The 13,982-nt window shown below is 38.7% G+C and overlaps 3 protein-coding genes across 5 annotated transcripts; 1 reads left to right on the forward strand and 2 right to left on the reverse strand.

The window, feature by feature from the left end:
• Window positions 1-508: 508 nt before the first annotated feature.
• Window positions 509-4,650, reverse strand: LOC130914261 (ribonuclease P protein subunit p25-like protein). Of its 3 annotated transcripts, none has more exons than XM_057833282.1 (2): window positions 4,581-4,650; window positions 509-1,430 (listed from the first exon to the last, which is right to left on the reverse strand). In XM_057833282.1, the coding sequence occupies exon 2, from the start codon at window positions 1,428-1,430 to the stop codon at window positions 804-806; it is 627 nt and encodes a 208-aa protein (XP_057689265.1). In that variant the 5' UTR covers window positions 4,581-4,650; the 3' UTR covers window positions 509-803. The 3 variants fall into 3 exon arrangements, with proteins under 3 accessions (XP_057689265.1, XP_057689263.1, XP_057689264.1); XM_057833280.1 differs by lacking the exon at window positions 4,581-4,650 and adding an exon at window positions 3,321-3,413 and having other exon boundaries at window positions 509-1,447; XM_057833281.1 differs by lacking the exon at window positions 4,581-4,650 and adding an exon at window positions 3,321-3,409.
• LOC130914262 (c-Myc-binding protein-like) lies at window positions 4,350-6,950 on the forward strand. The gene is made up of 5 exons (XM_057833283.1): window positions 4,350-4,512; window positions 4,765-4,837; window positions 4,946-4,994; window positions 6,153-6,285; window positions 6,473-6,950. The coding sequence occupies exons 1-5, from the start codon at window positions 4,498-4,500 to the stop codon at window positions 6,521-6,523; spliced, it is 321 nt and encodes a 106-aa protein (XP_057689266.1). The 5' UTR covers window positions 4,350-4,497; the 3' UTR covers window positions 6,524-6,950.
• A 3,034-nt stretch (window positions 6,951-9,984) lies between these two features.
• LOC130915063 (gap junction alpha-9 protein-like) lies at window positions 9,985-10,814 on the reverse strand. Its single transcript, XM_057834760.1, has one exon. The coding sequence runs from the start codon at window positions 10,812-10,814 to the stop codon at window positions 10,032-10,034; it is 783 nt and encodes a 260-aa protein (XP_057690743.1). The 3' UTR covers window positions 9,985-10,031.
• Window positions 10,815-13,982: the final 3,168 nt, after the last annotated feature.

Raw genomic sequence — 13,982 nt, forward strand, 5'->3', positions numbered from 1 at the left:
CTACTGGGTTGACGATTTGGCCACAACGCCTGCCCAGTTGTTAAGTTTTTTACGATAAATACGTATATAATGGAAACTGTTTACTTCTGTTGGAGCTTTGACTGTAAAATCCCTTTTGGTGTCGCATCGTTGCGCTGCCGATGATTGTAAACTTTTAGAGCAAAGTCTGATTTTTGCCTCAGCTAGCTATCAGTAAGCTAAACCACACTAGGCATTATGGGAAACGTAGTTTTCAACTGCTACGTTTAGAAATATGCTGGTTGAATATTTGTCAGCTTATTTCGGTTATTGTTAGGCATTTTGAGTGAACTTCGAGTAAAATTCAAGTATCTTGAGGCCGGGCTAGGTGTCCTCTTTTTTGGAAATCAAAATATGGTCACCCTATCATAATGAATGAAAATTTACAGTGGAGTTTGGCATTACTGAAACCATACAGTATCAGACCATGGGTTAAAAGTAACGATAACTTTATTGATTTAAAAAAAAAAAAAAAAAAAAAAAACATCCAATGACATCAGAAACCAAAGTTAAGTCACAGAACATTAATATGCCGGCCAGATTTTGATTAATCACATGATGTATTTTATTGTATATGCACTGTCCAGTAAGGCGTTCAAAATAACATAAATGTTGGATTTCGGAAGCTCGCTGTCGCCATCTAGCGGAAAGTCTGACATTGACTTTTGGGTCCAAACTGTCAACATAAAAAATTGAGGCTCTGTATTTGCATTCATTTTAACTCCTTTTTGGCAGCCAAATTACAAGGAGTCACTCATAATGTTTTTTTTTTTTCTTTTTTTTTATCAGCATGGTGCGTAAATGTCCCGAGGACGTCCCGCGTGGCGCCCTCCACCCCTTCCTCTGCCTCCCCCGCCTCTGCCGGTGCCCCTCTTCCTCTTGTACGGCCCCGCCTCTTCTTTCTCCTCACCGGGCCACAAGTTATCACAGCGTCCGGGCGCTTGGTACCCGGGAAGGCTTTGGTCCAGAGGGTCCTTAGAAAGGAGAATCCAAATGACGGGCAGCTTTCTGCTGACGGTGAGGCCGTCGAGGCCGGCGGCCGGCTCCAGGGGCTCCCACACGTCCGTTAGCGTGTTGCTGGCCAACGAGGTCTGCTGATGAAGGCCGCGAATGCGCTTTTTTACCAGCTCGGCGCACGTGATAGCTTTGGATACGCCCTTGCCGCTCGCCGTGAACACCAGCTGGCGGCAGAGGGGCCGGGCGGGAGGTCCCGGCGGACCGCGGTCTGCCTCGCTTACCTCTTCTCCCTCCTCGTCTACCTTGGGTTTGGCCTCCATGCGGCCCAGGGCGAAGCGTAACAGGTTACGGATCTTGCTGCCATCTTTGACCCGCACCTCCGGTGTATCGGCGGGCACGCTGAAAGGACATACAGACGGATGCTCCACGCTGCGGACCTTGCTGTAGTTCTCCATCTGGGTGCAAATTAGTGCTGCAACGATTAATCGATTAACTTGAGTTATTGAATTAGAAAAAAAGCTTCGAATTTTGCTGCTTCCAGTATGCGTTTCATTAAAGTTGTAATGGTTTGTTTTGAAAGTGTTTGAATTCATTTTTAATTGATTGGGTGGCTAAACTACCCTCTAGTGGCAACACGAAATATGGCATAACTCATTTAACATGGCTGAATCCAGCTGCTCCCTATTAAGACCAACATAAGGTAAATTTTTGGTTGAGTTAATGTTTTTAATGCATTCGTTATTTAATTTATAGGCATATTTTGCAGTTTTTTATGGGAATATGTTTATACGATGTTTTAAGAGCATTGTTAAAAAAAAAAAAAAAGAACGTTAGCATTTTATAGCATTTAAGCTAGCAGACTTTTGCTATGCAATTTAGCTAGTTCTTTTGTTGTACATAGATCATTATTTTTTTTTTTTATACCATGAGGCTAAGATATTGTATTTTAATTAGGGCTGTCAAAATTATCGTGTTATCGGGCATTAACAAATTTTCTAAATTAATCACGTTAAAATATTTGACGCATTTAACGCACATGCCCCTCTCAAACAGATTAAAATTACAGTAAAGTGTCATTTCCACTTGCTACTTGTGTTTTTTGGTGTTTTGTCGCCCTCTGTTGGCGCTTGGGTGCGACTGATTTTATGGGTTTCAGCACCATACTTATTATTGACATCAACAATGGCGAGCTATTAGTTTTGTTTTTGATTGAAAATTTTACAAACTTTACTAAAACGAAGACATTAAGAAGGGTTTTGATATAAAATTCCTATAACTTGTACTAACATTTATCTTTTAAGAATTCCAAGTCTTTCTTTCTATCGCTGTAACAGATTGTTAATAATGTTAATGCCATCTTGTTGATTTATTGTTATAATAAACAAATACAGTACTTATGTACAATATGTTGAATGAATATATCCGTCTTGTGTCTTATCTTTCCATTCCAACAATAATTTACAGAAAAATACGTCATATTTTATAGATGGTATGAATTGCGATTAATTAATTTTCAAGCTGTGATTAACTCGATTAAAAATTTTAATCGTTTGACAGCCCTAAATTTAATTTTTATATTCCTAATCTGATGACTCGATAATTCGAACTAACTAGTTCATAGATTAATCGACTACTAAAATAATCGATAGCTGCAGCTCTAGTGCAAACACAAACACACTGTGAACTTCCTTTTGGTTGACTTGAGTCACTTTCTCATTAAAATTTTTTTTTTTACAAATATACAAATATTCCTTCAAATGCAGAAAGTGGATTGGATATATGAGTATGTTGAGAATAAAGACTCAGGAGTTCAATAATGCCCCTTCTGAAAGCACAACTACATCTCCAACAGCTGCAACATTTAGACAGATTTGTGAACAATGAAAAATGAGCAAAAAATAAACTGTATTTATATTTTTTTCAGTGTAGTCCAATACTACAATGTTACATATTGTTGCATGATGGAAAATCCTGTAAATTTGATGTTGAGGGACGAAACTGATTTATGATTGATCAAATGTTGCATTTGACAGGAAAGTTTATAAACAGAAGACTGTCAGCAAAGGATTTTGACGCGAACCTATGAAGCGACAACAAACGACTTTATGCGGCAACCCCGTTGCAAGAGTAGACAAACAAACTCGTAGGGAACCATCTTATTTGGTTAGGTTACAAATTATTTAACCAATGAATGAACCAAAGGCATGTGCTAGGGTATGCTAGTGCTAGCAGCCATCCTAGTTTAAACGTTTTACACTTCTTGAGTGTCGCAAAAGTAACACTACAGCCACGAAAAAATACGGGATATTATTTGCAAGTTCTTCAAATAAGTCGACTTAACTTACTTTATGTTTTGTTGTCTTTCTTCTGATTCTTTTTCTTTACATGTTTGCAGTGAAAGCTAACGTGCTCCGCCGCACCGCTGCGTCACTTCCGCCATATGACGCGTCATCATTAACTTACATATATTTTTTAAATAAAATACACACACACAAAAAAAGATTACGTTAAAAAAAGATTAATCTCGAAAAAGTTGCAAAATGTCCTAGGTGAAAAGAAAATGTCGGAAAGTGCCTTTCTGGAGCAAAATGGCAAATATGTCTAGACATATTTGAGAAAGTCGCGACAGAAGCGGATGTTTTCATGCCTTAAAACGGCCTGTTGTCACATTTTGAGTCTTTAAATGGGCAAGTTTTTGACTGCATGTGTGATATTAAACATTTAGCACAAGTGGAAAATCTTTTATACACCTACAAAGTTAAGAAAATATACGCTGATACCATCAACAACGTAACTGGCGGCCATCTTGCGTCGGAGAACTTCTACGACGGGCACAATTTTGAATGATTTTCTTCACTAAAATACTCTAGTTGAATTGTTGATTCATTTAAAAACCTATGAATTGGGCTAAATGCTGAACAAAAAGTTATGTCTTTGAAGTTATTGGTTGATTTACAGTACAAAAATGGCCAACGAATTACGACACTTGTCGCCGGTGTCTCGGAGCGTCTCATGATATATCTAGTTTAACATATATTATATCTAGAGCTAACTAAGCAGGAAGCGTTATGGAAGCGTAAAATATCAAACACTGACGTTATTGCATTGTTGTGTCGTGATTCACTTTTAAAATCAAATAATCGCGTAGCGTTAAAACAATATGCCACTGATATTATACTTGTTGATAAAGCTCACTAATGTGACGATTCGTCAGCGTACCAAAGTGAGAACCGAGTTGAACATCATTATATTGCAGTGTGACAACATTAATACGACATTGAAACCATGGGTTGGATTGTTTTCAATTTTTAGCTGTAATAATCTACAGAACAAAGAGAGAATAATTAAATTTAAAGATAATTAAAAAAATAATAAATCTACTTCCTGTCTGAACCGGAGGTTGTCATTTGCGACTCCAGAACCGCGTCAAACTACGACGGCGAACCTCGTTACCAAGTACTACTACCAAAACAAAGCATTTCTTTTCATTCCTGTTGATATAGTTTGAAATTCTGCGTCAACATGTCGCATTATAAGGTAAGTACAAGTTTTTGACTGAAATAGTCGACGAGGAGTTAAAATAGAACGTAACAGTGGACTAATACCTCAATTAAAAGGAAGTCGGACACCTGTTGGTAGAATGAAATGACATTTGACCGCAACAAACGAAATCCATAATTTAAAGTTAATTTATATAGTTTTGTAATTTGATGAAGCACTCTAAAATGTTTGTATGACTTTTTTTTTTTAAACCATAATTTGTTTGTTTTTTGTTCAAAATTTCAATAGGCTCCAGACCACAAGAGAGAGCAATTTCGGAGGTACTTGGAGAAAGCTGGTGTTGTTGATAGTCTTACTAGTGGTAAGAGAAAATACACATTTCTGAGTTAACCTGCCTAGCAACATGTTTCAATATGTACACAATACCTATGAAAATGCATTTTTTTTAAAAAACATGTCTGCATTTCAGTTTTAGTGGCGCTGTATGAACAACCGGAGAAGCCTACCAACGCTCTGGAGTATCCTCAATGCTGAGTTTAGATTGGCACTAAACCGTGGGCGTAGGTTTGGTCTCAACATTGGTAGGGATGATGTAACAGCATAACCCGTAGGTACACTTTTGGCTGGGGACAGGACATTAATAAGACCAAACAGAATGGGTTTAACGGGGGTCAGGGCAGGGGCGCTGCCAGGGATTTTGGGCCCACAAGAAAAGATATCACTTTGGGCCCCACCACCAGTGCCGGGACACACACATTTAGAGTATCAACTACGTAATTTCCTGCATTCTGGTGAATCTTTACACACTAATTTGTGCATTTTCTGCATTCATTTAAGATGAAAATATATTATTATAAACATACAGGGTGTAGAGCAATAATGAATAGACTGATATTATCTATAAGAAATGTACTGAAGGCCATCTTTTACAATCTAAATGTATTTTTATTAGAAATATTCTCAAAGCAAATACCATAATCGTTGCCTTAGAATAAATGTTTTGTTTGAACTTAACTATACTACAGTCAAGGGGGTAGGTTTGCATAGGGACAGTTGGGACAAAACACTACCAACTTTTCAGGATGCTTGAATTGTCCCCACCAACTTTTAAGCAACCTTATTTGCATTATGTAATGACTTCAGTTATATAGGTTATTTATATTGTCTTCCTATATGTTTTAATTGTTGTATTTGACCCCACCATTATTAAGTGAATTATTTTTATTATGTATAGATTTTCATGTACATCTTTTCACTTACTGAATGTGCCGGTCCATTTTTTTCCATTAAGTTTAGCTCAACAAATACACGAGATGGCATTTAGTCACAATATACAAACTATCAAAATTACTATAACTTGTACTCACATTTATCTTTTAAGAATTACAAGTCTTTTTATCCGTGGATCCCTTTCACAGAATGTTAATGTTGATTTATTATAATAAACAAATACAGTACTTATGTACAGTATGTTGAATGTATATATCTGTCTTGTCTTACCTTTCCATTCCAACAATAATTTACAGAAAAATAAGGCATATTTTAGAGATGGTTTGAATTGCGATTAATTATGATTAATTTATTTTTAAGCTGTAATTAACGCGATTAAAATTTTTAATCGTTTGACAGCCCTAGTATTAACCCTAATTGTTTAGCCTTTAACGGTCACCGTCCAGATTTGTCAAGCAGCACCTCGGCACCCCCGGCGGCCTAACTGCGGCGGACACGGCGGCTCTGCAGCAGGAAGTGGTGGACCTGAGGCAAAAGTGTGCCAGGCTGGAGGAGGAGAACCAGGAACTCAAAGCTAGGGTGAGTAGGGGTGGGAACCTCTGGCCTAACTCACCATACAATAACGATTATCACACAACAATAATGATTGCTACATAAGGCTGAGTGTCCCAAATTTGCCCCCTTCCAAAATTTCCCCCAGCATTGTCTAGTTTACTTCAATTTTAGTTGTATTCAGTACTTACCATGTTTTGTCTCCTTCCTTCAGCTGCAGTGCGACGAGCAACCTGACGAAAGCGCGGCGCCTGCGACAGAATAGACTCCAAACTCCAAAGGGGTTTGATTGCCTTACATTTTGATGTTTCATTTGGTTAGTGTGGCTTTAAAAATAAGTGCCTTTATCAAAACTCACACTATTTATGGAGATGACACCTTAGAAAATATATTTTATTTCGAGGCACACATATCACTGCTTGAATTTATTATGATCATATTTACAAAAAAAATCAGTTGATATGATCAGGTGTACATTCAAGTTGGAATGTCATGTTCAATTCTTAATTTAAAAATTGTAATTGGGTTTCAGTTACAATCACAAAACACTGCAGAGGAAATATCAAAATGAAAGTCATTTGCCTATATAGTAAATACTGCACATTGTTTGACTTAAATACACAAAAGAGGAGGTAACATTTTGTCACATTCTATGAGTTTAACTGATAAAAACCATGTTTTGCACATGCTAATTAGTGGTTGACTTTCTTTATGTAAAAATAAAATCACTTCTACAAAAACTACAGCACAGTGGGATGAATTTATATTTAGCTTTGCATGCAAGAGTAAGTAAAAATTAGATGTGACCGAAAATTCGGTGGCGAAAATTCGCATTTTTGGTTAAAAGGCTGAAAGTTTACCACTGAATTTAGTGAAGAACCGTAGTCCTTTTTTGATGACGTAAACAAAACACGGCGAGAAGCAACACTATTGGGTCAAAGCCAACATGTGTGTGCGGTTTGGAAGTATTTTGAGGTATCAAATACATAAATTATCAAACCCGCACGTTCTGAAGTTGCTTTCCAGAATGTCCCGCGTCACATTGAGGATCGTGGGTTTGAGCCCGTGTGGTGAGTAGTTTGGAGTTTAATCAAGCGAGCAGTATACAGTAGTATGAAAAAGTATCTGAACTTTTTGGAATTTCTCACATTTCTGCATAAAATCATGAAATGTGATCAGATCTTTGTCAAAATCACAGATTAAAAAACAGTGTCTGCTTTAAACCCGTGGGTGTTATTTTATTTTGACTAAATTCTTCTGATTTTGTCCAAAGTATGGCTTTTCCTTTGAAGTGTGATAACTACGTCATTTATGAATAATTTTTTCACTTTCAACCACTCAAAAATGTTCATTGGCATCAGACCTATCTATACATATGTAGTTTTTATTTTTTTAATGCCCCCTATGGACATTAATAGCAGTATTATTCTGTTAGCAAAACTAACTATGCTGTGTATATACAGTGGGGAGAACAAGTATTTGATACACAGTCAATGGGAAAACCCACTGTATATGTATACTGTTTTCTGAGTGAATCTCGTATTCATGCGGGCTCCGGTAGGTCTCCTGCAATATTTGCGGCAACTGTGGTTTAATACAATGGAAGATTAATCTGAAAAATCCCCCTTTTGCCACAAAACAGTCAAGTTTGGTGGTGGCAAAATCATGGTCTGGGGTTACATCCAGTAGGGGGGGGTGTGAGAGATTTGCAGGGTGGAAGGCAACATAAATAGTCTGAAATATCAACAACTCTTAGCTGCCTCTTACATTCCTAACCATGAAAAGGGACAAATTCTTCAGCAGGATGGTGCTCCATCCCTTACTACAATCTCTACCTCAAAGTTCCACAAGGCAAAGATCAAGATTCTCCAGGACTGGCCAAACCAGTCACCAGACATGAACAGGATGAAAGAGGAAGCATGGAAGACGAAACCCAAAAATGTTGATGAACTCTGGGAGGCATGCAAGACTGCTTTCTTTGATATTCCTTCATCAATAAATCGTATGAATCCTTGCTGAACTGCATGGATGCAGTCCTTCAAGCCCATGGAAGTCATACAAAATATTAAATTTGGATCTCAAAGCACAATGATTTAATTTGCTTATCTTATGTAACATTTTTGTATTTAAAGTACATTTTTTGTTCAATTTTCACACTACTTTCTGTAGGCGACAAAACTATAGTCCTACCAAAATTTGACCTTTATGTCTTCATTAAATGATATATTTGTTTCACTGAAAAAAAATTTTTTTTTTTTTGAGATTTGCGTTATTTTTCTTTTTTCATTTTATTTAAAAACAGTATTTTAAGCTAATTATGACGCGTCACGTGGCGGAAGTGACGTAATACATGCCATGGCATATTTCGGAGCAGCGAAACACATTAGCTTTTACAGCAAACATGTAAAAGAATCAGAAAAAAAGACAACGAAACAAGGTAAGTCAACGTAATGTTTAAAGAACTTGCAAATAATATCCCATATTCTTTCGTGGCTGTAGTGTTACTTTTGCGTCACTCAAAGTGTATGCCTATACGTTTAAACTAGGATGGCTGCTAGCATTAGCATAAACTCACACATGCCTTCGGTTCATTCAATTAAATAATTTGTAACATAACTAAATAAGATGGTTCCCTACGAGTCGGTTTGTCTACTCTTGCAGCGGGGTTGCCGCATAAAGTCGTTTGTCGTCGCTTCCTAGGTTTTTTTTCAAAATCCTTTGCTGAACAGTCCTATGTTTATCAACTTCGCTGTCAAATGTGACATTTGCCTCACGACTAGACTTCATCCAAATCATTATCGGTGCCATCGTTACGTCAATTTACATTCTGCGTGTTAAGTGGAAAAAAGGGAAATGAAGTGCTCTACAGTCCTTGACCAAAGTCTTGTCGCTTATCCATTTTGTAGAAACATTGCTAATAACCTGACTTTTAATTATTCAATTGGTTTCAGAAATGGCTCATATGAAAGCTAAGACCCTCCCATATGACGTTGAATGTACAAGGCAACATAGTCTGAAATATCAACAAATCTTAGCTGCCTCTTACATTCCTAACCATAAAAAGGGACAAATTCTGCAGCAGGATGGTGTTCCATCCCATACTACAATCTCTACCTCAAAGTTCCTCAAGGCAAAGAAGATCAAGATCCTCCAGGACTGGCCAGCCCAGTCACCAGCAGTGAACAGGATGAAAGAGGAAGCATGAAAGACGAAACCCAAGAATGTTGATGAACTCTGGGAGGCATGCAAGACTGCTTTCTTTGACGTCCCTGATGACTTCATCAATAAAGTGTATGAATCCTTGCCAAAGCCCATGGAAGTCATACAAAATATTAAATTTGCATCTCACAGCACCACTTCTTAATTCGTTTGTTATGTAACATTTTTGTATTTGAAGTATATTTTTTGTTCAATTTTCACACTACTTTCTGTAGGCGACAAAACTTTTGTCTTGCCAAAATTTGACCTTTATGTCTTCACTAAATGATAAATCTTTTTTCTGCGAAATATATTTTTTTACATTCAACATCATTTGGGAAGGTCTTAGCTTTCATATGAGCCATTTCTGAAACCAATTGAATAACTAAGTCAGGTTATTAGCAAATTGTTTCTACAAAATGGATATGCGACAAGACTTTTGTTAGGGATTGTATACCCTCGTGTCCTGTACGGTGCTAGATCTACTTTGTGAGCTCGCAGTAACGATTTCGTGAATGGGCACAAGTTTTTTTTTCATTCATGTCATGTTTGGGGCTCTGTACCTCTCAACGCATTTACACGAAGGACACTTTTTTACTTGTGTCATCGTCTTCATCATCATCTGCGTAGGCTTGGATTACTCTCCTCTTTACAACCTTGTAGGCTAGGTTCATGAGCTCCAGGACATTGAGAATCAGGGACAGAGCGGCCATGAACTGCATGAAGACCATGAAGAAACTCTTCTCCGTAGGTCTGGACACGTAGCAGTCGACGGCTTCGGGGCAGGGATAGCACCGACATTTGAACAGCGGGTACAAGCGGATTCCGTACAGGAAATACTGGGCCGCCATGAAGCCGACTTCCACAGCGGAACGTGTGAAGACGTGAGCCACGTAGGTGTGCAGCAGCGCCCCCCTGAGAGGCGCTTTGTCTTGCCTCCCGCGTTCGAGACGCTTCAGCTCCCGTTCGATTCGTTGCTTGGTTTCCTCTGCTTCCGCCTGCTCTAGGTATCTCCTGAGCGACACCTTTCGGAGACGTCGAGCTTTTTCCAAAACTCTAAGCCTGTAGAAGGCATGACCGGCGTAGACCAGCGAGGGGGACGCCACGGAGACCACCTGGAGCACCCAAAAGCGTACGGGCGAGACTGGAAAAGCAAGGTCGTAACAGGCGTTGCGACAACCCGGCTGCTGCGTGTTGCACGCGAAGTGGTCCTGCTCGTCCGTCCACACGTTTTCGGCCGCCACGCCCAAAACCAGCATGCGGAACACCAGCAAAAGCGTCAGCCACATTTTTCCCACCATTGTGGAGTGCGCGTGCACGTCCTCCAGGATTCCACCCAAAACGTTCCAGTCGTCCATTTTGCCATTGTGACTGCGTGTTAAAATAACGTTATGGGGGGGGAAAAAATCAGTCAAGTCCGCGACCGTTGACTACAATGAACTAGACATCTATGGCTATAAATGCCAAATCATTAAATGAATACAGGTAGTCCCCAGGTTACGAACGAGTTCCGTTCCCACGCTGGCGACATAAACTGAATTTCCGTATGTGTCCAAATGAACCCTTTAAGTACCTCAAAATAACTATCCCAGACGTCCAAAAGTATTTTGTTTAATGATGGAAGATAAACTGCCCTCTGCTGGCAGGGTTGGGTCTGGCTGGACTTCCACCTCATGAATGAAGAGACTCGTCTGACATTAATAAAGGACTGCTGCGCTCTGGTTTGGCTCACATAAAGCTGTAAGTTGTTTCAGCTAATACAGTATATGTTTGTGTATGCATTTGTAATTAAGTTTACAGCTACAGTTTGTGGAGTTGCTGTGAGCGATTTGTTATGAGAGTTGTAAATACGTTAGAATTCATAGCATTTAAGCTAGTGGACTTTGACGTTTGAACAACTGTTTTGTGTCATGTTTTATTGTTTGTATGCATATTGTTTTGAACATAAGTATACGTTACAAATTGTCAAAAGTGAAGAAAGTAAAAAGCACAACTGCCTTGTTTAATGTCTGTAAAGCGGAACAACTTTACGTTCAGTGAGCACAACTAGAGATGTCCCGACCCGATATTTGGATCGGATCGGACGCCGATATGGGAGAAAAAAATGCATCAGTATCGGATCGGAACACGGGAAAAATTCCGATCCAGTTTTTTTTAAAAGTCCGGTCCGGGTTTTCCAGCGCACTGATTTACATAATCCATTCCAGTTTTTGCTTCGGTTTCCCTAAAATCCGGTCGGCATTTTACAGCACACCTTCAGCACTACATTTACATTACCGTCTCCCCATTTACCGAGAGACTTTATCGGTAAAAATGTCAGCTGTGTGGGATCATTTCACCTTAAAGGACAACAAAGACGAAGAGGCAGAGAGCAACATATGCCACAATAAAGTCAAGCGTAGTGGTAAAGCTGTAAGAAGTTTTAATGCAACCAACCTAATCAAGCATTTAGCGAAATACCACCACAAACAATATGAGTAAGTTAAGAAAACCGAAGACAAAAAGAAAGGTCCTACGCAACTAACACTGGCAGAAACTTTTGCTATGCGGGAAAAACTGGCACTCGACAGTCCCAAAGCCCAGGGAATAACAAGAGTCATTGCCGAGGAATTCATTCTGGATGACGAGCCATTATCTCACGTGAGTAAAGACGCACCATCCAACACGAGATTCGGCTGAAGATTCGAGAACGATTCACAAACATCCAAATTCCGATTATTGAAATATGTCAAGTTAAGCGGAACTAATACACAGCGCGGTCTTCGGGACGCAATGAGAAACTGACCGCATTGCGTCCCGAAAGTAAACATAACTTGTCTTAGACCCGGGTAATGCCAATGCTCAACTCACGCCGCTGGATAAAAAACACAAGAATACCTGACTTCTGCTGACAGCCGCAACAAACTACGTCAACGTCGTTTTACTGGAGATAATAGATATCATATGTATATAGAACCAGATGCTACACGACAGACTCGACTGCGTTAGCAACATTTGAAGTATTGAAAACAAGATGCGTTAGTAAACAGCCGCCATCTTAAAGCAGACTTCCCTAGTAGGCTGTTGTGAACCTTCCAAGCGAACCTAATTAACTTTTCATCTAAAATACTCCTAAATCGGCAAAATCTTGACTTGAATCTATCTTCAAAACAGTTTAAAACTTTCACATGTCGAAAGTAGACAGAAGGGAAATTATGGACTAACGGTAGCAATTTTAACAACTTTAACAGTTGATTCGCAAAATTAAATGAATGTAGTTTAAAGCTGCTGATACAGAATGGGGACTTGAGTATTTTATTTATTGTTTTAAAATGTTAACCTGATACTGAAATAGTCGTTTATTTAAACCTGAGAGGCTTTTTTATACAATTTTTGTAACTAATGCTTGAAACATTAAAAGCATCTAATAGCTTGGGGGATTTGTGGGATTTTCCACTGAGGTTGTTGGTGTGTTTTGCTTTTTTAAGACAGTTTACAATATTATTTGCACGATTTACTGACTGACTATGCCATTTCTGTTATTTATAATGTTTTGTTTGTCACTGAATAAACAGGTCAGTTTCTTGTTACCGACCGTTGTGTGTGGCTAGTTGTTATCAAGGGTACTAAAACCTTTTTCAACATGAGTCTGACAACTAAGTAAGGAGACTAAATAACTTTTAACTTTAACACATGCTCAAATAGGTCGGTATCGGCCAGTATCGGTATCGGATCGGAAGTGCAAAACAATATCGGTATCGGATCGGAAGTGCAAAAACCTGGATCGGGACATCCCTAAGCACAACACGTCATATTAATAAAGTAAAAAATAAGACTGGTACAATAAGGTACCGTTTTGCGGACTGGAGACAAAATGGCGGACGAGACTCCGGTGTCGTAAAGTGGAAATTACGTAAGGAGTACGGCGCAACCTGGGTACTACCTGTATTACGAATGAGCTACGTGCAATTAACCATTCAAAAGTTATTAGCTTAATATTGTCCAACTCCAAAAATCCCATACTCTTCTATGCGGTCGTGGACTTAACATATTCAATATTTTTCAATCATTTATTGTTCATTTAAATTTCGCACCATGAATGCAAATGATCTGCTCACACAACAAATCCCAAGAACACATAGTCCCGGGTTATGACGTACTCGACTTCCACAGTTTCGACTTCACAACGCTGGAGTCTCTTCTGCCATTTTGTATCCAGTCAGTTTATTTTCTTTCGCATAAACGGTACCTTAATTGTAGCTCACAGTATCTTATTTTTTACTTTTTTAATATGACGTGTTCTGTCCTCACTAAACGTGGTTGTTCAACTTTACAGACATCAAACAAGGCAATTGTGCTTTTTGAAGCTTTTTACTTTTGACAATTTTAAGCCGTAACACATGCACTATTATGTTCAAAATGACACACATTTTAACAATAAAACACCTGACACAAAACAATTGGTGTTCAAATGTCCATCTAGTCTGATCAATACGTAAATTTAGTACATTAGCCTAATTTGCCTAACAAAAGTCAGCTAGCTGAAA

The sequence above is a fragment of the Corythoichthys intestinalis genome, chromosome 4, assembly GCF_030265065.1.
Source record: "Corythoichthys intestinalis isolate RoL2023-P3 chromosome 4, ASM3026506v1, whole genome shotgun sequence".
Lineage (NCBI taxonomy): Eukaryota > Metazoa > Chordata > Actinopteri > Syngnathiformes > Syngnathidae > Corythoichthys > Corythoichthys intestinalis.